The sequence below is a fragment of the Podarcis tiliguerta genome (genome assembly GCF_965153285.1).
Source record: "Podarcis tiliguerta genome assembly, chromosome: 2".
NCBI classification, from domain to species: Eukaryota; Metazoa; Chordata; class Lepidosauria; order Squamata; family Lacertidae; genus Podarcis; species Podarcis tiliguerta.
In genome coordinates, this window is record NC_139535.1 from 9038922 (window position 1) to 9066836 (window position 27915).

General features: G+C 49.7%; 2 protein-coding genes and 1 long non-coding RNA gene across 4 annotated transcripts; 1 reads left to right on the forward strand and 2 right to left on the reverse strand.

Annotated features, from left to right (window-relative positions):
* Positions 1 to 195: 195 nt before the first annotated feature.
* LOC310670513 (uncharacterized protein) lies at positions 196 to 12521 on the forward strand. Of its 2 annotated transcripts, XM_083425978.1 has the most exons (5): positions 196 to 294; positions 4460 to 5344; positions 6706 to 6820; positions 8192 to 9103; positions 9145 to 12521. In XM_083425978.1, the coding sequence occupies exons 2-4, from the start codon at positions 4583 to 4585 to the stop codon at positions 8851 to 8853; spliced, it is 1539 nt and encodes a 512-aa protein (XP_083282104.1). In that variant the 5' UTR covers positions 196 to 294; positions 4460 to 4582; the 3' UTR covers positions 8854 to 9103; positions 9145 to 12521. The 2 variants fall into 2 exon arrangements, with proteins under 2 accessions (XP_083282104.1, XP_083282105.1); XM_083425979.1 differs by lacking the exon at positions 9145 to 12521 and having other exon boundaries at positions 8195 to 8865.
* LOC310671072 lies at positions 10132 to 15125 on the reverse strand. Its single transcript, XR_014507747.1, has 2 exons — positions 13260 to 15125; positions 10132 to 13216 (listed from the first exon to the last, which is right to left on the reverse strand). It is a non-coding gene; the product is annotated as an uncharacterized lncRNA (long non-coding RNA).
* Positions 15126 to 18029: 2904 nt separating this feature from the next.
* Positions 18030 to 27267, reverse strand: LOC310670648 (zinc finger protein 24-like). Its single transcript, XM_083426278.1, has 4 exons — positions 26868 to 27267; positions 25557 to 26010; positions 23994 to 24132; positions 18030 to 22106 (listed from the first exon to the last, which is right to left on the reverse strand). Exons 2-4 carry the CDS (start codon positions 25965 to 25967, stop codon positions 21355 to 21357), a joined length of 1302 nt encoding a protein of 433 aa, XP_083282404.1. The 5' UTR covers positions 25968 to 26010; positions 26868 to 27267; the 3' UTR covers positions 18030 to 21354.
* Between the last annotated feature and the right edge of the window lie 648 nt (positions 27268 to 27915).

Here is a 27915-nt window from a genome sequence, read left to right on the forward strand (position 1 = left end):
AGAGGCCCTGCGTGGTTCTCTCTCGCAGCTCACAATTCCAGAGTGGCCAGGAAGAATGTATTTCAGCCGCCAGTAGCAAACCCCGCTTTCTAATTCACTTAATTGAATTATTCGCTTTCTAAGGGGTTAAAACGAACAAGAGGCGCGGTTGGGCTTCCTAGAGCGGACCGGATGTTGTGGCCGGAGGGCGGGATGTAAACAGTGGCGGTCACTTCCTGCCCCGCCCACCGTGGCTAAGTGGCCTTTGAATTTCCCAGATCCTTCCGTGCTTGTTCCTGGGGAGGGGGAGATCAGGTGAGTTGGGGTGGGGTGGAGCGGGTAAGTGATCCTCTTGGGGGGCAGTTGGGGGGGGGAGGGATCCAGGGTGGGAGGTGGGAAATGGGCAGGAAGCCCAAGGGAGCGGGGGGGGGCTACTTTGCAAGCTCAGAGGGTTGCCAACTTCTCCCTTTAACTCCTGCTCCTCTGCCTTTTAACAACTGCTTGATTTGCAGAAGGTGGTGCAATTTCCTCCCTCTGTGCTGTTTGATCAAGGCAATATGCAAATAAATTAACATAAAAGCCCTCAAACTTCGCACGTGCAGATGCATGCTAGTAAGTTCTGGGTGCTGCTCTTAAAGGAGGATGTGGCCATTTTTGCAGTGGGGTTGCAGGAGGTCTTGAATGGACCCTGGCCAGGGGGTACGAGTTGTGGACGCCGGCAGGTCCTGGGCATAGCTGTCAACTTACAGATTTGAAAATAAGGGACCAGCAGCCTTGAAAATTAGAGATCAGCAGCCAAAATAAGGGATTTTAGTCAACCAGCTGAAATACGAAGTTAAAAGGCACCAGATAATTTGGGAGAGCAGCGCTGGTTTTTAGCCCTTCGTTTCCAGAGGTTGCTGCTCAAGACACCAGCTGATGAAACACTGCAATTAAATAACTGCAAGCAGCAACCACTTTTCATGCAAAACGAAGTCCAAGCTGTGAAGATGCTGCTGCAGTTCTGTATCTTTTCTCTCGTGCTCCATCTGCAGCTCTCAATTCCATCAGGCGGGGCAGGAGGGGGGGGGAATAGTGCCTGAAGTAAACCCGCAGATCAGACCATCTATGCTAGTCTACCACTACAAATCTATGGGAGAAGTGCTTGCGGTCCTTCCTCCGCTTTCCCCCTCTATGGTTAGCCCTTGGAACACCTGCCCACACCCCTGCCTCCTCCTCCTGGAACGTAAGATCAGGCCAAAGGTCCTGTCCTGTGCTCACAGGGGCTAACCAGAATCCTCATAAAGAAGCCCAGAAGCCGGACTCGAGTGCGACAGCACTGCTCTCCCCAACTTGTGATTCCCAACAACTAACATTCAGAGGCACACACTACCTCCAAACGTGGAGGTCAGAGGAGCTTGGCCGTGGGGCCGATTTCCTGGTTTGAAAATGGAACCAGTTACAGCAGGAAAGGACATCTGCTTTGCATGGAGAAGTTTAAGCTTCGAACCCTGATTATCTCTGGGTTAGGGACGCGGGTGGCGCTGTGGGTTAAACCACAGAGCCTAGGACTTGCCGATCAGAAGGTCGGCGGTTCGAATCCCCCGACAGGCTGAGCTCCCGTTGCTCGGTCCCTGCTCCTGCCAACCTAGCACTGAGAGCCAGTGTGGTGTAGTGGTTAAGAGCGGTGGACTCGTAATCTGGGGAACCGGGTTCGCATCCCCGCTCCTCCACCTGCAGCTGCTGGGTGACCTTGGGCTAGTCACACTTCTCTGAAGTCTCTCAGCCTCACTCACCTCACAGAGTGTTTGTTGTGGGGGAGGAAGGGAAAGGAGGATGTTAGCCGCTTTGAGACTCCTTAAAGGGAGTGAAAGGCGGGATATCAAATCCAAACTCTTCTTCTTCTAGCAGTTTGAAAGCACGTCAAAGTGCAAGTAGATAAATAGGTACTGCTCTGGCAGGAAGGTAAACGGTGTTTCCGTGCGCTGCTCTGGTTCGCCAGAAGCTGCTTAGTCATGCTGGCCACATGACCTGGAAGCTGTACGCCGGCTCCCTTGGCCAATAAAGCGAGATGAGCGCCGCAACCCCTGAGTCGTCCGCGACTGGACCTAATGGTCAGGGGTCCCTTTACCTTTACCTAGGACTGGGAATATCAGAGAGAGATGCTGCTGGCAAGTTTAGACAACACTGAGCTACATGGACCAACGATCTGACTTGGGATAAAGCAGGTTTGTACAGGGTGAGTCTTTTAAAAAGAGGCCCCGTGGAACATGTGTACTCCGTATCCACAGGGCCTCTTTTTAAAAGACTCACCCTGTAAATACCTGGAGCAGTGGTGGGTTCTCCGTCACTAGAAGTCTTCAACCAGAGGCTGGGCAGCCATATTTTGGGGGAAAGTTCTAGTTCTGGATTTCTAGCACTTAGCAGGGGGTTGGACTAGATGACCCACAGATCCCTTTTCACTTCCAAGATGCTATAGTAGTGATGTGGAGCCTATGCTCCTCTAAATATTACCAGACCACAACTCCCATCACCCCAGATCATTGGCCTGGCTGCTGAGGCAGGTAAAAGTTGCAGTCCAAAAAAACCCAGCTGGAGTCACAGGTTTTCTGAGCCCTGCATTATATCTTGGTAGAAATTAGTTTGGCAGCAAAGCCAGTCCAGTAATTGACAGCTATCCTTGGAAGAACTAGTGGAGATGAACATAACTCTCAAATAAACATAGAAATCCAAGGGTTGTGGATAGTCCAAGTTGGATCTACATAGATACTTAAGTTCTGAACTGACTCTTGAGTAACTGGGAAAGAGATCTTGGAGATCTGTTTCTTGTATGCATTTGTTTGCTAAATAGATTAAAATGATGGTTTGCTGTATTTATATTGGGTTGACCTATGGGTAAACAGAGTTTTATTCATTCAAAATTCAGTAGTAAATAAAAATAAGGACTAACGTTCATAAAATTCTGCATAGTGTAGGAATTGGATAGCTATGTCTCTGCTCCTATTATTAGAAGGTAAGGTTATTTATGAGTCAAGAATCATAGAGTTGAGAGGAGCTTTGCATGCCATCTAGTTCAATTCCCCTACTTGAAGCAGGAAACCCAGAACTAGATTATTCCCAACCGGAAACCTCTGCTTGAAAACCTCCAGCCAGAGGGAGCGCACCAGCCTCTCTAGGAATTGGTCCCATTGTGCGACTGCTCTTAACATCAAGAAGTTCTTCCTGTCCTTCAGCTGTAATCAGCCCTCCTATAACCTGATCCCATTAGATCTAGTCCTCCCCTTTTCTATGCGACAGCTTCTCGGGTGTTTGAAGAGGGTGTCTTGTTTTCTCAAGGCTAACTGATGCACACCACACTATTTAAAGCTCCTGGCGTGCCCCGCAGAAGAATTCTGGGAACTGTAGTTCATTTAGGGTGCTGGGGATTGAAGTGCTGTGAGGGGAGAATTACAGGTCCCAGGATCCTTTGGGGGAAGCCCTGTGCTTTAAATGGATGGTGTGGCTGTGACATCAGCTCTTTCGAGGGTTCTCCTTAGGACTTATTTTCCAAACCCTTGGCCACACTGATTGCCTCTAAACATGGAGGAGAAGGCTACCAGCCATGATGGCTATTGTCTGTCTCCACGGTCAGTTGCTTGAAACGACTAGTGGGTCCTGTTTGCTTGGGTCCTGCTGCTTGTAGGTTTCAAACAGGCATCTGGCTGGCCACTGTGGGAACAGGATGCTGGACTACAGATGAAACTCGAAAAATTAGCATATCGTGGGAAAGTTCCTTTATTTCAGTAATTCAACTTGAAAGGTGAAACTAATATATGAGATAGACTTGTGACATGCAAAGCGAGATATGCCAAGCCTTGGTTTGTTATCATTGTGATGACCATGGCGCACAGCTGATGAAAACCCCAGATTAACCATCTCAGAAAATTAGAATAGTCAATGAAATCAGCAAAACAAGGATGGAGCAATATTGGACCTCTGAGAAGTGGAAGCATATCTCGCTTTGCATGTCACGAGTCTATCTCATATATTAGTTTCACCTTTCAAGTTGAATTACTGAAATAAAGGAACTTTTCCACGATACTCTAATTTTTTGAGTTTTACCTGTAGATGGGCCATCAGCCTGATCCGGACTCTTCTTATGCTCTTAAATTCTCCAGAAGAGTAGCTTTTTTCTGTTGAACTTAAAAAAAAAAAAACGGCATTCATATGCTTTACTGAGAATCCCAGCACTCCCGGTGGGGCTTACTCCTGAGCAGACCTGTGTAGCTTTATGAACTCTAATCTGGCCATGGGAAGAATTGGAAGCAGGGCAGTTTTTATTCCACATTAAATGATCTGTAACATTATTTGCCTCTGGCTGTGCCCATCATCAGTCCTGGCTCTGACCACCTGCAACCCGCAAAGGATGACCTCCGAGGTAACCTGGCTTTTGGGTAGAAAAGGCTGCCTGCCCTTGACTAAGTTTGCTCTGATTCTGGCCTCTGCTTTTTCTCTGTTTCAGGGGCCAGGCCTGTCCGGCGTTTGCTTCCCCCTGCACACAACTTCCTTGCGTTGAGAGTTCGGGACTTGGTGGCGCTGCCAGGGCTGACCGACCGAATCGACCGAGGGTGGGGTGGGGGTGGAAATGGCTGCGGAGTCCAGAGATACGTCGGCGCCAGGTCTTCAGCAGGCCGAGCGAGAGAAGAGGGTGGGAGAGCAGAGCCCCGCGGGGCCCGAGGCAGGGAAAGACGGAGGGAGGGGGCCTTGTGTCATCCGTGCGGAGAGCATCCGGGATTTCTGGGAAAGAGCTGTCCCCGAGGAAGCGATCCGGGAGCCCCGCAAAGGCCTGCAGCAGCGGTGGGAATCTCAGCTGCAGGAGTTCCTGAAGGCCTTGGAGTCCCCCCATGCGGTCGGGGGCGGCCCGCAGCTCCCGAGAAACAGTGCGCAGACTTCCCTGACCGCTTTTGACAGGATGGCTGACACCAGCCGGCGGCCTAGATGGGAGCCAGACTCCCAAACCCTTCCTGGTCTGAGCGGAGGAGCCTCCCAGGCCGAGAGGGGCCTCCTGGCCAAAGACAAGTCGGACTGCAGGAAGGCCCAGGAGGCCGCCAGCTCGCGTGAAGAGTGCCGCCTCTTCCGGCGGTTTGGCTACCAGGAAGCGGAAGGGCCCCGCGAAGCTTGCCGGCACCTCCGGAGGCTTTGCCACCAGTGGCTGAAGCCGGAGAGGCACACCAAGGAGCAGATCCTGGAGCTGGTCATCCTGGAGCAGTTCCTGGCTATCCTGCCCACGAAGATGCAGAGCTGGGTCCGGGATTGCAGCCCCCAGACCTGCACCCAGGCGGTGATCCTGGCGGAAGATTTCCTGCTGAGGCAGCGGGAGGACGAGGGGCGGGTGGGAGAGCAGCAGGTGAGTGTTGCTGGCCCTGGAGGTGGGGAGGGCACTGGGGACCGGAGGTTTCTTGGGAAGAGGGGATGGGCAAGCTTTGGGTTTAAAGGGGGATGGGGAGCGAAGACGACTCAAGAGGAAAACGGAGGCAAGAGGAGGAGGAAGACTTGCGATTCTGGATATTATAAAGTGCTGATTTAGACTCAAATGAAATATGCCTTGCCTCAAGTCAGGCGTTAGTTTTTCTAGCTGCGCGTTGTCCACGCTGACGGCAGAGCCTCTCCAGGGTTTCAGGTGGGGGTCTCTCCCAGCCCTCCTGAGATTCCAGGGCTTAAAACTGGGACTGTCTGCACAGAGAGCAAATGTTCTACCTCTTCTCTAGGTTTCCCCTCCCTTAGCAATGCACTTGAATTATTGAGGGCTGCCCAGAATAGCAGGCTAGATGCTGCTAGTTTTGCCACTACAGCTAGGCACCTAGTGGGTTGCTGGCCTGACTTTTTGCTTGAAAGCACTCCTTGGCTACACTGATCTGGAAAATGCTATTATTATTATTATTATTTTTAAGAACCCCATTCTCTCTATATCCCAGTGCAATTTTCCATTGGTGACAGATCACGGCTCTGGTGCCACATTTTTATAACATACGTTTTAACGTTATAACTCACCAGTTGTCAAGTACGGGAGTTCCCTTCTCCCTTCTTGGTAACTCACCGATAAGAATTAATGAGCATTTGGTAGATTTGTAGTCTTTTTATTGCAGTATCATGTTGCAAGCACAGAGTGGCAACTCTCTGCAAGGATAGCAGCTGCCTACTCTGACTCCTCCCCACTTCCGCAGCAAGAAGGGCTCAAACAGGATGTCCCTCCTCTGTTCTCTGACTCTCAGACTTCTGAGTTCGGGGGGAGGGAGGGAGCTCCCCCCACTCTCAATTGATGTATTGCCCAGCTGCTCCCTCCCTTCGGGTTGCTTAGCGACTATCTTAAAGCTCGGTAGCTCCTCCCTCAACTCTGCAGCTTCTGTCTCTGCCTGTTTCTCTGCTTCTGGAAACGCTGGGAGTGGGGGGCAGGGATATTCCCCTTCCTTTTTTGTTAGGAGCTGCTCTCCCTGCGATTGCATTCCCCAATCTTCCTATCCAGATCAGCCCCTGGCACCAGTGTAGATTAGCTCCTTGTTTGGATAAGCATTTGCTCCAACACAAGGGCAGCCCCATGCGGGATGTACTGCAGTAATCCAGCTTGAGAGTTCAGTAGCGCGTGAACCCCTGCAACCATGATTCCTCCTTTGTGGATGTGCTGCTGGCAAGGTAGTCGGGGTGGGGGGGGGGAGAGAATCCATCCACTGTTCCTGCCCCCTTGAACGAGATCCTCTTCCCTGTTTTCAGGCAACCCGCCCGTTTGCGGAGGAAGACTCTGCAGAGAAGGCTCCTCTGAACACCTGGCAGAGGCCGCTGCTTGGAGGGATGAAGGAGGAAAGCGAAGGAGACGCCCCCTTGCTGCGTAAGGATCTCTGAGGGGTCGTGGTTGCTCGGTGGCGAGCTGAGCATCGTCACGGCCTCCTTTGCACCCCAGTGACTGGGGATATGGGAGGCAGGAGGCTCCATCGGTCAACCTGGCTCAGAATTGTCAACATTGATGGCCAGTGGCTCGGTGGGCAGGGAAAACTCTTCCAGCCCTACCTGGAAATTTTGGGGATTGAACCTGGGACCTTTGGCTCTTATTTGGGTACTATGGTGCCCTGTGTGAGGCCAAAAGCTGGGAAAGCACTAACTGGGCTTTGGGAAGGAGGCAGGAGGACCCTAGCGCCCTGTCAGAGCCCTCACGCCTCCTTCTGAAACTCCCTTGTGCCCAGTGTGTGCTCCCGCTCTGATTCTTCCCCCTTGTGGCCTTTGGGAGACGTCCTGCAAAGCCTGATAGCTCAGTGCTGTCCTTGTTTTCTCGCGAGTAGGGAAGAAGGGCAGCCTGATGCTGGCATGTGCCACTTCTGATTGTGCATATGTGTTTGTGTGTGTATGGAATGAGGCAGAGGGAAGCTTGGAATCATAAAGTTTTAAACTTGGAAAGGTCCGCCAAGGGTCATCCAGTCCAACTTTGGATTGCAGGAATCACAGCTGCAGAATCCCAGACAGAGGACCAGCCAACCTCTCTTTAAAAACCTCCAGTGGCGGAGGGTCCATCGTCCCCCAAGGGAGCCCATTCCACGGTCAAACATTCTTCCTCGCAAAATTGGATGCTCCTTCATACAACTCCCCACCCCAAATCTCAGTACTCATAACAGCAGCATGGCAGAGAGAAATCTATGCTACTGAGCCCATTTCCCTGTGTGCTTCTCTTCTATGTATGGGGATTTATTATTACAGTGGTACCCCTGGATGCGAACGGGATCCATTCTGGAGCCCGTTCGCATCCTGAAGCGAATGCAACCCACGTCTGCAGGTAGCAATTTGCTGCTTCTGCGCATGATGTCATTTTGAGCGTCTGCACATGCGCGAGTGGCGAAACCTGGAAGTAGCCGTTACTTCCGGGTCGCCGTGGAGCACAACCCGAAAATGCTTAACCCGAAGCTACTTCAACCCGAGGTATGACTGTATTATCATCATTATTATTTTCATATTGAAAAGGACTTCATCCTAGAGCCACTGCCCACACTGGGGGCTGATGGGAGTTGGTGTTTGACAGACTCTTTATCTCACGGTCATGGGTTCAAGCCCCACATTGGGCAAAAGACTATTGCATTGCAGGGGGTTGGACTAGATGGCCCGCGTGGTCCCTTCCAACTCCTACGATTCTTTGTTTCTATGAACATTTGTAGGGCTACAGGCAGTTCCCCACCCCTGTCCTTAATGACCGCCATTCCTTTGCCCTTTCTAGCAGGCGACGAGAAGTTGTGCAGCCCGGAGAAGAATGACCCGGAAGCTTCCGGAGAGCTGGAGCCACGTTGGATGTTGTCTGGAAGGGTCGAACAGACCGTTCCCCACTGCTCCGGTCCAGGGGAACCTTCCGAGATGCTGTACGGCGGGAACTGCCTGGAGCGGGAAGCAGGGAAGTTCATCAACTCCCAGGGGACGTACGAGGACTTGGACGAGAGCGCCATGCAGCCGGGGACCCTCCTCTTCCCCGGCGAGAGGGACAACGCCTGCCACGTGTGCGGGAAGGTCTTCCGGCGGCGCTCCAACCTGATCGCGCACGAGAGGATCCACTCGGGGGAGAGGTGGTACAACTGCTCCGAGTGTGGGAAGAGCTTCGTCAGCCGGGCCGCCTTCCTCATCCACCAGCGGGTGCACACCGGGGAGAAGCCCTACAAGTGCTCCTACTGTGGGAAGGGCTTCAACACGGGCTCCAGCCTCATCCGCCACAAGAGGATCCACACGGGCGAGAAGCCCTACAAGTGCCCCGATTGCGGGAAGCGCTTCAACGACTACTCCAACTTCATCGTCCACAAGAGGATCCACACGGGAGAGAAGCCCTACGAGTGCTCTATCTGCGGGAAGCGCTTCAGCGACAACTCCAACTTCATCAAGCACCACCACTGAGAGGTCGGCGGGCTGTGGGTGGGGTGGGGTTTTTGGGGGGGGACCGGGGGGGTTGTTTTGTTTGTACTAAACAAAAACTGGTTACAGACTGTATAGCAAGACTACAAAGGAGCATCTCTGTGAGTGAGGGCCTTGGCAAAAAAGAGGTGCCCCAAAGCCTCTGTTGCCTTCGAAAGCAATCGATCGGGTAGAGAGGGGATGTCTGGGAGCCGACAAGGAGAGCAGGTCGTTCGCAGATCAGAGAAAAAGAGCGAAACACTGGCTAACTTACAGTTAAGTTTCTTTGCTAAGGAAAGCAGAACAAAGAACACACGGAGACTTCTAAAGGTTGCTCCTGTCTTGTTGAAGCAGTTGCCCAGACTGGCCTGTAGCTCCCCCTTCACTCCTTGGGCCTCTGTGTCAGGCCCCTCCTTCTGTCTACGGTGAGCTGCAAGGGACCTTCTCTGTGTCTGCCTGGCTCTCTGCTCGGCAACATGCAATAAATGCCTTGTTCTGGGGCGGGAGGGACCTGCAAGCTGTCAGCAGAGAAGCTGTAAGGAGTGGCTCTGTGGGAGAACTGCCAAGTCTAGCTCCTGATTCAGGTAGGTAGCCGTGTTGGTTTGACGCAGTCAAAAATAAACAAAGAATTGTCCAGTAACACTTTATAGACCAACTAAGTTTGTTCTGGTATAAGCTTTTGTGTGCATGCACACTTCTGAGAAATACCCCACCGCACCCTCCCACTATATATAAGGGTCTGGTGACTTCTTTTTCAGTGTACAGCCATGCCTCTTGTTACGTTTGCTTCAGGTTGTGCAATTTCAGGTTGCGGCCCGCGGTGACCCAGAAGTACCGGGAAAGGTTACTTCTGGGTTTCACCACTCGCGCATGCGCAGAAGCGCAAAATGACGTCATGCATATGCGTAGAAGTGGCGAATCATGACCTGCGCGCGCCCAGGTTGCGTTCTGCTCATGTTGTGAGCGGGGCTCCGGAACAGATCCCGTTTGCAACCAGAGGTACCACTGTATCTGAAGAAGTGTGCACGCACATGAAAGCTTATGAGAGCCAGTGTGGTGTAGTGGTTAAGAGCGGTAGTCTCGTAATCTGGTGAACCGGGTTCGCGTCTCCGCTCCTCCACATGCAGCTGCTGGGTGACCTTGGGCTAGTCACACTTCTTTGAAGTCTCTCAGCCCCACTCACCTCACAGAGTGTTTGTTGTGGGGGAGGAAGGGAAAGGAGAATATTGGTCGCTTTGAAACTCCTTCGGGTAGTGATAAAGCGGGATATCAAGTCCAAACTCCTCTTCTTATACCAGAACAAACTTGGTTAGTCTATAAGGTGCTACTGGACAATTCTTTATTTTGTTTATTTTTAAGTCTAGCTCCTGTCCCTGCCCTCTGCTGCAGCACCTGTCTGATTATGCCTCTTCACTATCCCTCGAGCTCCTTGCCTCCATTATTTCCCAGCTCATCCCCTCCTCTGGGGTGGTGGCCGGTTTCCCACCACCAGGAGCCAAATCCTCTCCCTCTGCACTTTCCATGGGGGGGGGGCTCTTGGTCAGTCGGCTTCCCCAACTGCTCCTCATCCAGCCAGTCCCTGACAGGGGAGCTGTTCCGAAAGAGGCAGGGGGAGGCGGCAGGCCGGACTCCTTCCCCACTTCTGTCACCTTCCTTGTGCTAGTTTCCTACCTACCCCCCCCACACGCCCCCTTCAATCTAGGGCCGGCCCAAGACATGTTGCCACCTGAAGCAAAACAGAAAATGGCACTCTGCTGCCACCTGAGGCGACTGGAGGCAGAACACGGAAACCCCTGTGTGCTGAAAAGGGAGAGAATATGATGCTGGAGAGGAGGTGGCCCCGCTCTTCCCAGGTCACACAACAGGAGGCAGCAAGTGGCGCACTTCTGGGGGGGCCCAGATCCGCTACCCCTCTCAGCTTATCTCCGGCCTGCCGCCTGAGGCGACTGCCTCACCAAGCCTAATAGGTGAGCCGGCCCTGCTTCTGTCATGCTTCCTGTTCCTTTTCCCCCACTGTCTTCTAATCCAGCCGCTTGCTCTGGTCAAGAGCAGCATTTCTCCATGGTTTGAAGGGGGAGGGAGGGACATCTCTGCTTCCTTTGTAGTGTAGTGGTTGAGAGCGGTAGTCTCGTAATCTGGTGAACCGGGTTCGCTTCCTCACTCCTCCACATGCAGCTGCTGGGTGACCTTGGGCCAGTCACACTTCTCTGAAGTCTCTCAGCCCCACTCACCTCACAGAGTGTTTGTTGTGGGGGAGGAAGGGAAAGGAGAATGTGAGCCGCTTTGAGACTCCTTTGGGTAGTGATAAAGCGGGCTATCAAATCCAAACTCTTCTTCTTTTTCTCTTCTTCCTCTCCTTTCTGAGCCCCTTAATGGCCAGCAGCCATCTCTCTCCAGCAGGTGAGCAAGCCAAATCTCCGCTTGCCCACCTGCCACGAAGATCTGTAGGCCGGGATCACAAACCCAACACCGGTATGGGGGGCAGCTCAAATGCCTGCCAAAAATCCAACCAGCCAGGCAAGCTGGCCCCTGTTGTGTTTGGGTATCCCTCCTGCTCATTCTGCTGTGTGAAGCTCCAGACTGCAGGGCCTTACGGCCAGCCCTGATGGTGCCACAGTTCTGAGTCTCCCCATAGCGATTTCAGCACCTGTGGCGGCCGCAGAGAAGCTTGCAACTGGCTCTGTGCTTGCTGCAGGCTCTTCCTCGGCCCCTGCTGCCCATACAAGGGTCTCGCGGCCCATCGTGTTCTTCAAGAAAGAGGAAGGGCTGTAGGACCAGCGGTTAGAGTACATACTTTGCATGCAGAAGCTCCCAGCTAAAACCCTTAGCACCTCCACCTGTGTGGTAAGGTAAGAATTTGCTTCCACACCGCTCTGTTCGTGATGCAGGTGAGGGACCACCTTTTAAATAAAAAATGGGACCCAGGAAATTAATTCCAAGTCCGGCATCCAGGGGGCCCCGGCGTTTATTATTATAGATACAATGGTACCTCAGGTTACATACGCTTCAGGTTACATACGCTTCAGGTTCCAGACTCCGCTAACCCAGAAATAGTACCTCAGGTTAAGAACTTTGCTTCAGGATGAGAACAGAAATTGCGCAGCAGCGGGAGGCCCCATTAGCTAAAGTGGTACCTCAGGTTAAGAACAGTTTCAGGTTAAGAATGGACCTCCAGAACGAATTAAGTACGTAACCAGAGGTACCACTGTATTGCCATAGGGCAGAGCTCAACTTAACGTGGTTCTAGCCGAACCACCACCTAAGAAGAAGTTTGGCGCATGGAGCATCAGAACAAGGGTTTCATAGGCGGCACACGAAAAGCCACAAAACATCTAAAAATTCTTGAAACAAAAACATCCGTCTACATAAATCAGGAAAGGTTACAGGACATCAGAACTAAAACACACATGGCTCCATATCAGTATCTTCATCCCTGCAATCACCTTGGAGTGACCAAAATGTGCCACTCAAATGTCCTCCTATCAGTTTCTCTAGCAACCAGGTCTTCCTTGGGCTGTTGACATTCTTTCCCTTATCTCACTTCCCTTCCTTCTCCTTTCTCCCAGGAAGTTTCAATGAGAAGTTTGGATTTACACTCTGGTGCTAACTAGAACACCCTTAATGACGATTTGTAACACTTTCAGGGTTAGATAGAGGTGGAATGCAGAATAGGAGGGAGGCTTGCGAGTCTCATAATACACATAGGAATCATTTGTAGAAAGGTTAAATGCAATTAATACTGAAATATTATTAAAGTAAACAAAACACTACACTCTAGGTCTCTTATTCTTACATACATCATTGGGAAGGACCTCCCCCTGCCAGAGACCCTTTAGAAGTACAGCCATTTATTTTTATTTATTTATACGGAGCCTGCTCTTCATCCAAAAGGCTCTTGGAGTGGCTTCACACAAACACAAAAAGTCAATCCTGACCCAGCAGGCTTACAATCTTAAAAAAAAGCACGACACACAAGGAAAGGGTGACAGGGAGGGAAGAGGAAAATCAAATCTCAGGCTTTGATTTCTAAACAGTTGTTCCCACCATGACCAGCTGGCATGGTACAGGAGAACCGACCTTTCCACAGCCAAAAGAGCTACGTTTCAGGACGTTCTTCCAAATGTTTTGTCAAAATCTCTCTTTGTTCTTATTTGAATCTTTTGGTTTGGGTGCTGTCCCCTAGAGCAGAAATGGAGGAGCCTTTGCCCCTCCCTATGTTGCTGGACTACAGATCCCATCATTCCTGGCCATGCTTCCGTGCAACATCTGGAGGGCCAAAGCTTCTCCATACCTGCTATAGAGCAACAGAAAATAAATTGGCTCCATCGTCAACCTGACAGCATTTAAGACTTTGCAGGTTTGTCTCCTGTAATCACTTCATTGTTACTGGGAAAATGCCCCACAGGAACAAGGAAGTGGTTAACTGGGAACTGGGATCCAGTTCAGAACTTTGGGAGGCCGTAGAAGACAGGAGTGCCTGGCACGCTCTGGTCCATGGGGTCACGAAGAGTCGGACACGACTAAATGACATCTACCACTGATCTCACTGGCCATGTTCAACACTTGACACAATCACGTTGGCTCTTCTTGACTCTCAGCAGCAGAGCGTGGACAGTTTTGCTTGTAGATTAGCAATAAATTGACTTTTTTAAAACAGTCAAAAGGGTTCCACATAGAACAAATCCCTTCTAGGCCTTTGGAAGAACCAAAGACATGAAAAAAAATCACAGATTAAGTACATATTGGGTGGTGCAGTGGTGCTTTTTAAAAAAATAAACCCAGTAGCCAGTATAATATAGGTAGGCTGTTTTTTGTTTTGTAAGTCTACGCACTTAGCCCAGAAGACCTCCCTAAAAGCCACTGATGGAAAGCCCTTCAAGGGCTTTTGTGGTGTCTGACATCGTTTTTCTGGCCTTATTGGAGTAGACAAAATATTTTAGTTGGCTTCCCAAGATTGTTTATTCTCAAGCAATATTTATTACCTCTGCTCAGTGGTCCAGAGGGAAAACAATTGTTGGCACAGCTGCGATAGCATCGCCCTTGATGCCTAGCTTAAGATTGACCTTGTGGACAAATCTGATGGACAGGAGGAAGGAAGGAAGGAAGGAGAGAGAGAGAGAGAGAGATCTACATGCCTTTTGGGAGCATGCTAATCACAAGACACCTCCAGACAAGTGTATTTTTTGTGTGCGTATAGTTTGCAACATGACATTGACGCAATAATAGAGCATGAAATGGAAAAATTATACTGGACCTTCCACACATCGTTCCATGTTATCAATTGTTCTGCAATGCTTCCCAATGTTATGACACAATTGCCGTCTGGAGGGGCATTCTTATGCTGTGGTGGAACCAAAACAAGTTGCAGGATTTCAGCAGAGAGCTACGGGATATAGATTCCTATAACTGTAGAGGTGGAAGAGACCTTGAGGACCATCTAGTCCAACCCCTTGCAAAGCAGAAACTTCCAGCTACCCCGTACGGGGATTGAACCTGCAACCTTGGCATTATAAACAAAGCACTCTATATCCACCCAAAAAAAAGCCTTTTCCAGGTGCAAAGTGCAATCATGTATAACAAGCACAAATCATTGTAAGGGCACAATGTAAAGGATGTCTTCCGGGGCCAAGATAGTAGATCTGTTGAAAGCAATGGACTTAAAAAATAATTAAGTGGGTTTACTCAGAGTAGGACTCCGTTTACCTTCATGTGGGTCTGGTAGCTCACTGGCAGGACTGGTGACCTAAAACTGGAGCGCCTTCTCTGTCACCCCAGACAGAGCCCTGGGTTCAAATCTGCAAGTTTATGCAGCGAGCTTAACCTTCCTCACAGGGTTGTGAGGCTGAAAGGCAAGGCTGGTGAATTGGGTTTGTTGCATTCTTGGAGGAAGGGTGGTTATTAAACCTTTTTAAATGATTGACATGAGATGTATAAGCCTGTAGAAAGAGTAAATAAGGTGTCCCCCCCCCTTGCTGTAAAAAGCTGGACTCAGCCCAGTGAAATTGGCAGGGGATGTGGGTTCAGGGAACGAAAAAAGGAGCCCTCCTTCACACAACACTAAACTTCCCTGGAATTGAATTCTGTAAGGTGCTATGAGGGCTGCTGCTTAGATGCCTTTGAACAGTTCCTGTTGGCTGGGGCTGAGGGGAGAAGTCGCCAAAATTATCTGGAGGGCACCAAGTTGGGGAACGCTGGTGGACAACACGGAAGAGAGCTCTCTTGAGAGGCTATTGGCTGGCGATAGCTTAAGAGTGGAGCCTCCTTTCCCAGAGGCTTCTGCAGTGGCGTAGCGTGGGTTGTCAGCACCCGGGGCAAGGCAAGTAATTTGCGCCCCCTAATCCGGGGCAAGGAAAGTAATTTGCGCCCCCCCCCTGCTGCACTGTCCCTCCCCCAGATAGTCCCTCGCTCTCTCTCCGCACCGCATGCCTGGCACCCCCCCCTCCACAGTGGGTGGCAACCCGGCGGCTCGGATCGGATTTGCACAGCCAGCACTGCAGTGAGAGAGAGTGAGTGAGCCAGGTAGGGGCAGAGAGCTGCGAGTGCGAGCGCCCCCCCCAGATGTTGCGCCCAGTGCGGCCGGCCCCCCCTGCACCCCCCACGCTACGCCACTGGGCTTCTGCATACTAAAAGGTTGGGGGTCCACCAAGTCCCCAGTGGGGAGCGGCCATCTTTTCTCCCCACGCCTTTCCTTACCCCTTCCTCACAAGCTTTCCAGAAGCAGCGATCTTGGGGTAGAAAAAGCAACCCGAGTTACGTACAATTTCGGGGTAACAATACAACTGGTTTGAAGAACGTGGGAACAAAAAAGGACCGGCCTTTCTTGCAGCACGTCGTTTGAGTGTTTATAAAGAAATAAAAATGTTTTGCTCAAGATGGTGTGCTTCATCTCCCCCCCCCCCCCTTTCGTAATGGTTTGTTTTGTGTTTCCGACGTTATTTCAGCTTCATGGTTCACCTGAGACCCTTTGGGGGCCGGGGAGCTTTCCCCGGTCCACCAAGTCTTTTCCCCAAATGGTCTAGGAACGTACAGGGGCAGGAAACGTCATGTCCCTCCAGATTTCATTAGGCCCTCAACTCCCCTCAGCCCCAGCTAATGTGGCCGAAGGGCGGCCATGATTGTGGTTGCAGTTCAGCAACCTCTGGAGGATGCCTGTCAACTGAGAATGGGAGTATATATACATACAGTCATACCTCGGGCTGTGAATGCTGTGGGTTGCGCGTTTTCAGGTTGCGGACCACGCCAAACCTGGAAGTACCGGAATGGGTTACTTCCAGGTTTTGGTGCTCACGCATGCACAGAAACGCTGAATCACATCACGCGCATGCGCAGATGTGGCGCTGCGGGTTGCGAACGCTGCAGGTATAGAGGGCATCGAAAAAGAGGAAGCATTTGATTTTAAAAATTTATTTTCACAAACACTTTGCTAGCTTCCCACCCCCTGTGCAAACAGTAATAGTTGAGCGAAATCTCCCTTTTCTGCAATGCGACAGCTGTATGGGGTGGTGGTGGGGAAAGTAAATCTTTTACCAAAGTGCATCTGTTGGGAGCCAGCCGGCACCAAATCACACAGGGTAAGCCAAAACTTTATTAGGATTAACAAGGTCTGCTCAGGAGCGCCCGGCCCAATGAGCACAGCAACTCTTCTCGGTGGGTCTTGCCGCTATGAGGCAGTTGAGCTGGTGCAAAACTCTGTTGACTAGCCATAGACTGCAGGTGAGGATACACTTCTGCCAGCATATAACTGCGGCTCTCAAAAGCTTGGGCTGGCTGCTTGGCTGCTACTGGGCTCAGTTCAAGATCCACATAATAATTTAAAAGGCCCTTAGCAGCTTGGGGCCAGGATAACTCAAAAGACTGCCTAATCCTTGATATTCCTGCCTGGTCTCTGAGATCTGCAGGGGAGTCTCCTTTAGTGGTTCTTCCCAGCCCAGATGTGCAGCTCACATCCCCTAAATTTGTGGGTCCAATTCTGTGGCACACCCTCCCAGCGGAGTTTAGGAAGACCCCTCTCTCCCTGTTGAAATTTCAGGTGTTTTGACGAAGGCCTTTCTGTTGGAGCAGGAATGTTAAGTTTCCTCCCATGATTTTCTGATTTATTGTAATTGGTGCTGTCCATTGTATGCTTTGGAATGTGAAATTTGGGGCTTCCCTCGGGCTTGATCCAGTAGTCGCAGTTGGTGCTGAATGCTGCAGCACGATTGCTGACAGGGCGGAGGCATTGTCAGCGTATACTCAGAGATCTGTGCTTGTTGCTGATTTGCTGCTGGGCCAAGTTCAAAGTGCTACTATTAGTATACAAATAAATACCTTTTAGAAACCCTATCCAGATTCGTAGAACAAGGATGTGTATTTTAACTTGCTTTTTAGTTTCTCACTGATTCTATTTTTTTTTAATGTAATGTTTTAAATAGTTGTGTTTAACTTTATTCTTTTCATAAACCTCTTTAAGGTTTTTTGCAATCAACGGTGTATAAATTTATGAAATGAATAAATAAAATTAATTTGGATGTATACCACTTAGAAACTTTGGCAATTAAGCAATATATAAACCCAGTCAGATGGGCGGCATATAAATAATAAAAAGTTTTATTATTATTGTTCTTGTTTCCCTTTCATTGCTTGTCCGATTATAACCAGTAATGGCTGATTGCCTTAAGTAATGGACCCTGCTTAAATCCTACAGTGGCAACAGAAACAAGCAGGAAAAGGCAGGAGAAGGATTTGATGAGTGTGTTGGACCGTTCTGAGGAGGGCTGCAATGAGGAGGAATGGTGAGAGCCTCCCCCTGCTCCTGATCAGGATCCTGACTCTTCCCAGGAGCAGGAGGACAGTATAGATTTGGAGTGGCGGTTCACAGAGGGGACTCAGTTTAGAAGGCAGAAGCTGGGACATACTGGATGGGGAACAGCTAGGAGGAGAAACACTGGAAGAGAGAGGGTTAACAGATTCACAGTCTCTGGACATCATTCACCCTCCTTCTCCAAAGTCACGGAGAGCTCAGAAGGTGGCAGCACAGAAAGCACAGTGGTTGTGAGATCAGGTTACAAGACGCTGTAGTGACGTGGGTGGAATGGGTGGAATCCTTAATTGGGAGCACCGTCATTCCTAGGAAATGGATTCTTTGTTCTCTCGCTGTGATCATTAAAGTTTCTAACTGGTGAGAAGACTCCTTTTCCTTTGTATTTACTTATTTATTTCATCGAGAACCTACAAAGCAACACTAGATGTTGTGTTATATCGAGATTAAAAGGGGAGTGGGTTGCCTGCCTCTCAGGCTCACAATCTAAAAACAGGTCACATTTTTAAGATGACATTTTGGAAAGCTTCTCAACAGTCAGCCTAATATTTATCAGGCATTGTGATGTTACCGTGTTTGTTTTGCTGTGTTAAAAGTCTTTTTTGGGGGTGGGAATAGATGAGAAATGCAAGAATTTGGAATAAACCTATTAAACAGGCTTATAAAACCTGCTCCTCAAAACCACTAACTTGCCAAGAGGCTAGTTAGCTTGTGTTTTCATGTTGGCTGAATAAAAGAGGGGTGAAGGATTGTAGCCTGTTAGCGGGCAAGTAATACAGTGGTACCTCGGGTTACAGATGCTTCAGGTTACAGACTCCGCTAACCCAGAAATAGTACCTCGGGTTAAGAACTTTACCTCAGGATGAGAACAGAAATCGTGCTCCAGCAGAGCAGCAGCAGCAGGAGGCCCCATTAGCTAAAGTGGTGCTTCAGGTTAAGAACAGTTTCAGGTTAAGAACGGACCTCTGGAACAAATTAAGTACTTAACCTGAGGTACCACAAAGGGCCTTTTACCAAACAGACTGGCATCTAAGCAGCCCACCTTTCTGCAAACCCATTCACACACATGGAATTCCCGACTACCAAGGTCCACCAGGAAAGTGGTCAAAGAACAAGGCTGCGTTATGTTAGGCACACCTCACTACTTATTCATGCAGGGCCTCAAATAAGGAGGCCACACAAAAACATGGTAGTGGAAGGTTAACTAAGGTTTGGTTTAGTGTTATGAATCAAACGAACCATAGTTACAGTCAGCTTGCAAATCAAGATCAGAAACCGTGGCTTGAAACGGATTTGTAAACCATGGTTTGTGCTACGCCCCCCAAGAGGGAGAGTTTCAGCAAGCCGAAAATGGCAGCAAACAAGCAATTCTGAAGGATGGTTTGGATTGTAAACCATGGTTTGGCACAAACGTCTCAGCTAAGGCAGTGAGAAAGGGATTCAGCTGACAAGTGCCCCCAACAGAAGCTCATGTAAGGACTTCCGATAGCACAATGGGGCTCCCCCTTCTCCGCATGTGTCCCTCGGAAACCGGTTTGGGGGACAAAATGGAAGGATCATTCAGTCTGCCAAGCTAAAATGCTTGCACTGATGGAACAGTAAGACCTAAATTCCTTTCCTGAAGCTTCTATTCATTTTCTGCAAGGAAATCCTTGCACACCATACTTTTTAAAAGTACCATACAGCTTTTTTGCTTTTTCAAAAGACACCCTTTGGTTTCAAATCCAGCACTGATATAACAGGGAGGTAGGATTGCCATCCAAGTGCAAAGCACCCTTAGGCACAACATCCCAAAAGGAGGTTCTTCATATCCTCCTGGCCAAAGGTTGCTTGCCAGAGTGAATATTGCCATGAGCTGATTTCTCTTAGGGCCGTTCAACACAACGGTTTCTGCATTATTAAAAAAACAACATGTCTATGGGTCAGTAGCTCAGGCTGACTTATCTCCAATTCCCTTCCTGATTTCCCGATGCAGGAAAACCAGAGTTTTTTTACACACTAACCACCAAACTGTGGTTAGCAGGAAACAGGAAACCTGCTTAAACGGTGGTTTGTCCAAAGCAGGAAGTGAGAAAGCAGGAATCTAGTTAGACGGCTATGTTGTACATCCACAGCCGGGGGCAGTATATTCTTCTGAACACCAGTTGCTCTGAATCACGGAGGCTAGTGGTGTTGCGCTTGCAGGCTTCCCATTGGCGGACCTTGTTGGCCACTGTGAGAACAGGATGCTGGACTAGATGGGCCCCATCTAGCAGGACTGTTCTGGATCCAGGCACACAAGGTGGCAGTGCTCAGCACCAAAGATGGCTACTTCAAGGTTGTATCCAAGGCTGGTCCCACTGACAGTAGACCTACTGAACTAATGGACACAGCTAATGATCTAGGTTCATTAAGGAAGTTTTTAATGTCTGATGCTGTATTGTTTTTAATATTCAGTTGGAAGCCGCCCAGAGTGGCTAGGGAAACCCAGCCAGATGGGCGGGTTATAAATAATAAACTATTATTATTAGTTTCTCTACACAGAACCCCATAGGATACATCAGTGTTTCCTAAAGTGGTCGATACTGCCCCCTGGGGGTTGCTGGAATGATGCAGACGTGCAATTTGGGGACCTTGAATAAAAACAGAGGGGCTGTGGAAGCATAGGGAAAGAAGAAAATTTTGAAAAACTGTTCATACACATTTCATCTGTTGTGTAATGATGCTTACCGCCACGTTGGGCACCGTTGCATCCCTCCCCTGGATCCGGTGGTCATGAGGGGCTTTCCCAGGTTTCGGTGACCCCTTTTTGGCTTCACCCAGGCCCAAGAAATGGATCACAGCTTGCCTGCCTCTTTGGCCAACGGCAAGTGAGCTACGGTGTTAGCCCGGCTCCTGGGTGGATCAGAATGAGCCCCCAGGCTTCACTCTGGTCCGCCCCCCCCTGAGTTTTTAATCCCGGGGCCTAGTCCATTTCTTCGTCCAGTTTTCACTGCGTCTTTCTGTTCTTTGTTTAAAGAAGGTAGATTTCCGGGGGGGGCGGACGGGGCGGACAGCGCTGAGTATTTTCCCCCCCCCCCTGAAAAGGGGGAGATATGCCAAATAAGTTTGGGAACCTCTGGGATACGTCCAACGGATTTGGTGTCTGAACCAGCCCATTAAGGAAACCCAGGGGGTCACCACTAAATGTGCATTTAACCGAGACCCATAACCAATCTTAGGTCTCTCTGGTAAGCCTTACTTTCCTGATTACCTGTAGAACACACTTGTTTACTTAATTCACACATTACATTTTCCCGATGTACAAAAGAAGCCACCAAATACTTAAAAAGTTTGGGGGGGGGGGGGAAGCATGTTAAGCAGCCTTCCGTAAGGCTTCTTCTATGCAAAACCTTCATTTTTAAAAAACCAACACCCAATTCCAGAATATATACAGTCATACCTCGGGTTAAATATGCTTCAGGTTGAGCGTTTTCAGTTTACGCTCCGCGGTGACCCGGAAGTAACGGAGCGCGTTACTTCCGGGTTTCGCCGCTCGCACAGTCGCTCAAAACGATGTCGCGCGCATGAGTGGAAGCGGCGAAACACGACCTGTGCACGCGCAGATGCGTGTTACGTTCTACTCAGGATGCGAACAGGGCTCCGGAACGGATCCCGTTCGCATCCAGAGGTACCACTGTACAGTTATGAACTCCGAAGAGCATACGGAATCGGGCAAAAGGGCAGCTTCACAACCAGTCAGCGCACTGGAAGGCCTTCTCACGGGTGTGCAGTTTCTGGTGGGTCATGAGGATGTCCCTGCGCCCGAAGCTCTTCCCGCACACCAGGCACTTGAAAGGCTTCTCCCCGGTGTGGGCCCTCTCGTGGATGACCAGGCAAGTCCTCTGGCTGAAGCTCTTCCCGCACTCGGAGCACTTGTAGGGCTTCTCGCCCGTGTGGGTCCTGCGGTGGGTGACGAGGAACTGTTTCCTGCTGAAGCTCCTCCCGCAGTCGGGGCAGATGTAGGGCTTCTCGCCCGTGTGGGTCCTCTCGTGCTTGATCAGGTCTGACTTGGAGATGAAGCCCTTGCCGCAGTGCGAGCAGATGTAGGGCTTCTCGCCCGTGTGGATCCTCTCGTGCTTGATGATGTACGACTTGCGGCTGAAGCTCTTCCCGCAGTACGAGCAGGAGTAGGGCCTCTCCCCGGTGTGCGAGCGCTGGTGCTCTATCAGCTCCGACCGCCACACAAAGCCCTTCCCGCATTCCGGGCACTTCTTCAGGCGCTCGTCCTGGATCCGCGGCTGCACAGCCGCTCCTCCCTTGGCTGGCTGGTAGCCCTGTGGCCCGCAAACCAGTTTGTTCTCCGGGCGGCTTCCCGGCAGGCTCTCGGAGGCTTCCCCTGGATCGGGACTGTTCCACTCGGCAATCCCCAAAAGCTCCTCGTGAGGCCTTGGATCTGCGGAACGGTCTGCGTCGTCCTCCCCGCACACTCTCTCGGAAGCTGCCGGAAAGAAGGAAATCAAAACGCAAGTCATTCTGCCAATGAATTACAGTGGTACAGTGGTGCCCTGCAAGACGAATGCCTCGCAAGACGGAAAACCCGCTAGACGAAAGGGTTTTCCGTTTTTCAATGCGCTTCGCAGGACAAATTTCTCTATGGGCTTGCTTCGCAAGACGAAAATGTCTTGCGATTCCTGGGGGTTTTTTTCCGCTCCCCACCCCCTTTTTCTAAGGCACTAAGCTGCTAATAGCCTTTTAGCAGCTAATCCGCTAATCCCTTAAGCCTTTAATAGCCGCTAATAGCCGCTAAACCGCTAATAGCGCTAATCCGCTAATGGGCTTGCTTCGCAAGACGAAAAAACCGCTAGAGGAAGAGACTCACGGAACGGATTCTTTTCGTCTTGCGAGGCACCACTGTACCTCTGGATACGAATGGGATCCGTTCCGGAGCCCCGTTCGCATCCTGAAGTAAACGTAAGACGCACCTGTGCATGTGCGGATCGTGCTTCGGTGCTTCCGCACATGCGCGTGACGTCATTTTCAGCGTCTGCGCATGCGTGAGCGGCAAAACCCAGAAGTAACATGCTCCGTTACTTCCGGGTCGCCGCGGAGCACAACCCGAAAATATTCATCCCGAAGCTACTTCAACCTGAGGTATGACTGTATTAGACTATGTGGAAATGGCTCAACTAACAAATAGGTTAAGAGGTAACGCCAAACAATTATTTTCTCAAAAATGGGAAATGTTTAAGAGAGAATTACAAAAAAAACAACAGTGACATATTATCTATTGCTTGTGTACATAAAATATAGGAAAATCGGTATGCTAGGTTGTAAGTAAGTATTAGTAAGTATATTAAACGTAAGGTAATAATTATAGGCACATTCAAAATCACAAATGTCAACTATATCGGGAAATGATGGGAAGTATATATTTATTTTACTTCAGTTTGTTGTTGTTGTTGTTTTGTTTTATTTTATGTACCATTATATGATTATAGCTTAGCTGATATCTAAGTGGAATTAGATGGTCAAATTAACATTCTAAGTTAAACTAATTTAAGAATATATATATATATATATATATATATATATATATATATATATAGTATGTATGTGTATATGTGAAGTTAAATCTGTAATGACATTAATGAATTTCAATAAAGAAGTTTTTCATCCAAAAAACAAAACAAAGTACACACTGCCTGTTGAGGCATCTGACTGGCTACTGTGAGGTAAAAGGTAAAGGTAAAGGTAAAAGGTAAAGGACCACTGGAAAGTTAAAATTCCAGTCAAAGATGACTATGAGGTACAACGCTCATCTCTCTTTCAGGCCGAGGGAGCCGGCGTTTGTCCACAGACAGCTTTCCGGGTCATGTGGCCAGCAGGACTAAACTGCTTCTGGCGCAATGGGACACCGTGACGGAAACCAGCGCGCACGGAAACGCCGTTTACCTTCCCGCCGCAGCGGTACCTAATTATCTACTTGCGCTGGTGTGCTTTTGAACTGCTAGGTTGGCAGGAGCTGGGACAAAGCAACGGGAGCTCACCCCATCGCAGGGATTTGAACCGGAGTATTTTTGGGTTATTGTTTCTGTTTTGTTTTTATATGCTGTGATCTTTTTATGTGAACCACCCTGAGACCTCCGGGTATAGGGCAGTATATAAATTCTAATAATAATAATAATAATAATAATAATAATAATAATAATAAAGCCACCACATACAGATAAATAAAATGAGAGAGCATTGCAAGGTTGTATAATTTAAAATTGCTCAAGCAAGGCAACATCTCACTCATATCACCACTGCCTGACCTCACACCTCTTTAAAACACCAATACATGAGTCACTCACACTCTAAACAGCATAGAAAGAGGAGTCCTCACCCAACAAGGCTGTGTCTCTGTCGTCGTCCTCCTCTTCTTCCTGCTTCATCTCCCCTAAGATGACCCTCCGCCAGGTGTCTGAGGAAGCGTCTTCAGCGGTGGGGAAATGAGCAGCCTCCTCTTTGAACGGGCCCAACATCTGAAACAAGAGCACAGGACGTTGAAAGGAGGCGAGGCTGGTTGCTGGCGAGTTCAAGGGGCTGGTTAGAGTGAGCCCTAGAAAGCTTGAGACCTGGATACCTGAAAAATCACCTCTCCCTTTAAAGACCCAACCGGTCACTGCACCACCTGCAGATACAAACTTATTTTATTTATTTGTTGCATTTTAATCCCACCTGTTTTCCTCAAACTGATAGAATCTGGCTTCATCACGGTGTCCCGTTGCACCAGAATAGGCTTATTGAAGGTGATCCGGAAACTACAATTAATCCAAAATGCAGCAGCTAGACTGGCGACTAGGAGCGGCCGCCGAGACCACATAACACCAGTCCTGAAAGACCTACATTGGCTCCCAGTACGATTCTGAGCAAATTCAAAGTGTTGGTGTTGACCTTTAAAGCCCTAAACGGCCTCGGCCCAGTATATCTGAAGGAGCGTCTCCACCCCCATCGTTCAGCCTGGACACTGAGGTCCAGTGCCGAGGGCCTTCTGGCGGTTCCCTCCTTGCGAGAAGCGAACTTACAGGGAACCAGGCAGAGGGCCTTCTCGGTGGTGGCACCCGCCCTGTGGAACGCCATTCCATTAGATGTGAAGGAAATAAACAACTATCTGACTTTTAGGAGACATCTTAGGGCAGCCCTGTTTAGGGAAGTTTTTAATGTTTGATGTTTTATTGTGTTTTTAATATTCTGTTGGGAGCCACCAGAGTGGCTGGGTGTAAATAATAATAATAATAATAATAATAATAATAAATAAAAAAAATAAAAAAAATAAAAAAATACCCCACCCATCTGGCTGGGCTTCCCTAGCCACTCTGGGCGGTTTCCAACAAAATCTTAAAATATGGTAAACATTAAAAGCTTCCCTAAACAGGTCTGCCTTCAGATGTCTTCTACAAGTCTGGTAGTTGTTGTTCTCTTTGACATCTGGTGGGAGGGCGTTACACAGGGCGGGTGCCACTACTGAGAAGGCCCTCTGCCTGGTTCCCTGTAACTTGGCTTCTCGCAGGGAGGGAACCGCCAGAAGACCCTCAGTGCTGGACCTCAGTGTCCGGGTAGAACAATGGGGGTAGAGACACTCCGGATATACTGGACCGAGGCCGTTTTTATTATTATTATTATTATTATTATTATTCAGAAGTGTTACCACTTCCAACTGTGGAGACAGAGCAGAACCACCATGCTAGTAGCCATCGATGGTCCACTTCATGCATTAGTGCAAGGCAGTGTGCTTCTGAGTATCACTTGTTGGAGGCTTCAGGTGGGGAGAGATGCTGTCGCAAGCAGGTCTTGCTCAGGGGCTTCCCACTGGAGCATCTGTTTGGCCACTGTGGGAAACAAGATGGTGGGCTAGAAGGAGCCCCTTTGGCCTGACCTCTTCCTGGGTCCTTCCTAACATCCTCACCAGCTCTTCCTGCCTCTCGTCCTCTTGCTGCCGCAGCAGGAAGTCCTCCACCAGGGCCACCGCCTGGGAACAGTTCTCCGGCTCCACATCCCTGACCCAGTTCTGCACCTCCGCTGGCAGGACAGCCAGGAACTGCTCCAGCACCACCAGCTCCAGGATCTGCTCCTTGGTGTGCCTCTCGGGCTTCAGCCACAGGTTGCACAGCTCCCAGAGCTGGTTGCACACCTCCCTTGGCCCCTCGTTCTCCTGGTAGCCGAACTGCCGGAAGTGCTGTCGCTGCGCCTCTGAGCTGGCTGGCTCTTCCTCCAGAACCTCCTCCTTCACCTTCAAGCAGCTGACTTTGTCGCTGCCCCACAAGCCACTCTCTGTCAGCTGGGTTTCTTTACAGAGGTCGGGCAGGAGGCGGGCCATCCTCTCGCTCCCCTCCGAGATGCTGGCTGGGGCGACGGCTGTGCTGTTGAAGGGAGAAAAGAAAAATTGGAGCTGGAAAGCTTCCTTGGCTGAAGGCTGCCTGCCAGAGTAGGGGGAGCCTTGCATTAAGGCACCAGCCTGGTAGCCACAGAGTCATAGAATCGTGGAATTGTAGAGTCAAAAGGGACCTAGAGGGTCATCCAGTCCAACCCGCTGCTCTGCGGGAATATTTTTCCTGAACCCACCACCTTGGGATCAAGAGTCTCATGCTCTGTTGACTGAGCTATCTATTGGGCAGTGTGGAGGAGTTGTGGAAGTTTCTGCCTGAACTCTATGGAACGCAAATTGGAGTGGGATCAAGTGCAACACAAGAAATAAAAGAAGCAATAAAAATATAACTAAAAATCGTCGGGACGTCAGGGCATTACATTTGCTACAAAAAGCAGAAAAATAATTGAGGTGGTCCTCCATCAGCAATATTCAAGTGGTCCACTGGGTGGTAGGGGGTGGGAAGTTTGGAAACCACTGGTGTAATAAACAGACTATACCTATGTCGACAGGAAATATGCTCTTGTGGATCCAGATTGCCACCCCCTCTTTCTGCACAAAGACTCGCTCTCTGCTCCACTTGAAGTGTGCATCATCCAAAAAAAAAAAAAGAAAGAAAGAAAGAAAGAAAGAAAGAAAGAAAGAAAAGAAAAGAAAATCGAAGGGCTCCTCGTTTTTCTGCCGCTGTCCCCTACCTGGCAGGCAGATTTCCAACCAAGGATGTTTTCCCAGCCTTCCCTCTCCTCCCCAGCCCCACGGCAGAGAAAAGCTTCCCCAGTTGCACTTCTGCCTGCCATGGAGCCCATTCGAGGCCCAGCACACCCTCCCTTCCCCTCCGCCCTTCCCACTTGCCTGGTTCTTTCGCAGCCACCGGAAAAGTCCTTCCGAGCCCTGATTATCTGCGCGTGGGAAAATTCAAAGGCCACTTTCCCATGGGAAGCGGAACAGGAAGTGGCATTTGATTGTTTTTGTTCCCCCCCTTTCCTGCCGCAGAGGAGCTTCCGGTCTCTCTAGGAGGCGGTATTCCCTCACCTTAACCCTTTGCGGAGCAAAAGAGTCTTAATGCAGATTGTGACAAAGCTCGCTGACATGGGGGCCCTTCAGATGTTGCTGAACTACAACTCCCATCGCCCCTGGCTGGGGATGGCGGGAGCTGCACTCTGTTAATGTCTGGAGGACATGACATTTGAGACTAACACTGGGTTGGGAAACCTGTGGACATTGCTGGACTCAAGATTGCGTACATATCATACATTTTGAGTACATCTTCTTCCCCACCAAAGGGTGGCTGGTGAAACCCAGCCAGATGGGCAAGATATAAATAAAATTATGATGATGATGAATTATAGGAGCTGTAATTTTCTATGGGTGCTGGGAATTGTAGCTATTTGTGGGGTAAACTGCAGTTCCCAGGATTGGGGCATGTGTGTGGTTTAAATACATGGTTGATTCCCATCAACCCCAGCCAGGATGACCAACAGATGGCATAAAAGGGGCATAGCTGCCAACATTTCCCTTTTTTTAAGAGAAATTCCCTTAATCCAAATAGGATTCCTCGCAAGAAAAGGGAAAAGTTGGCGGCTATGAAAAGGGGAGGAAGAGAAGTTAGCGTCGCACAGGCACAGTCTCCAGTTGCTTGGGAAAAACCCTGGAGAGGAGGGGACTTTCAGTCTCAGCAAGGGGGACACACCTGCCGGAGATCAGTTGTTGTGCTTATTGGGCCTGACACTCCTGTGTCAATCGTGTTTTTGCTAATAAAGAGTTAACTCCAACTTGCTGAGTGTGTGTACATAGCACTTCCCAGGGCCTAGCTGCACTCCCAAGGAGGCTAGTCCTGTTGAATTGTTTCTTTAAATGTAAAGGTTCATCATTGTTTCACCCGATGTGTATATCTTTAAGG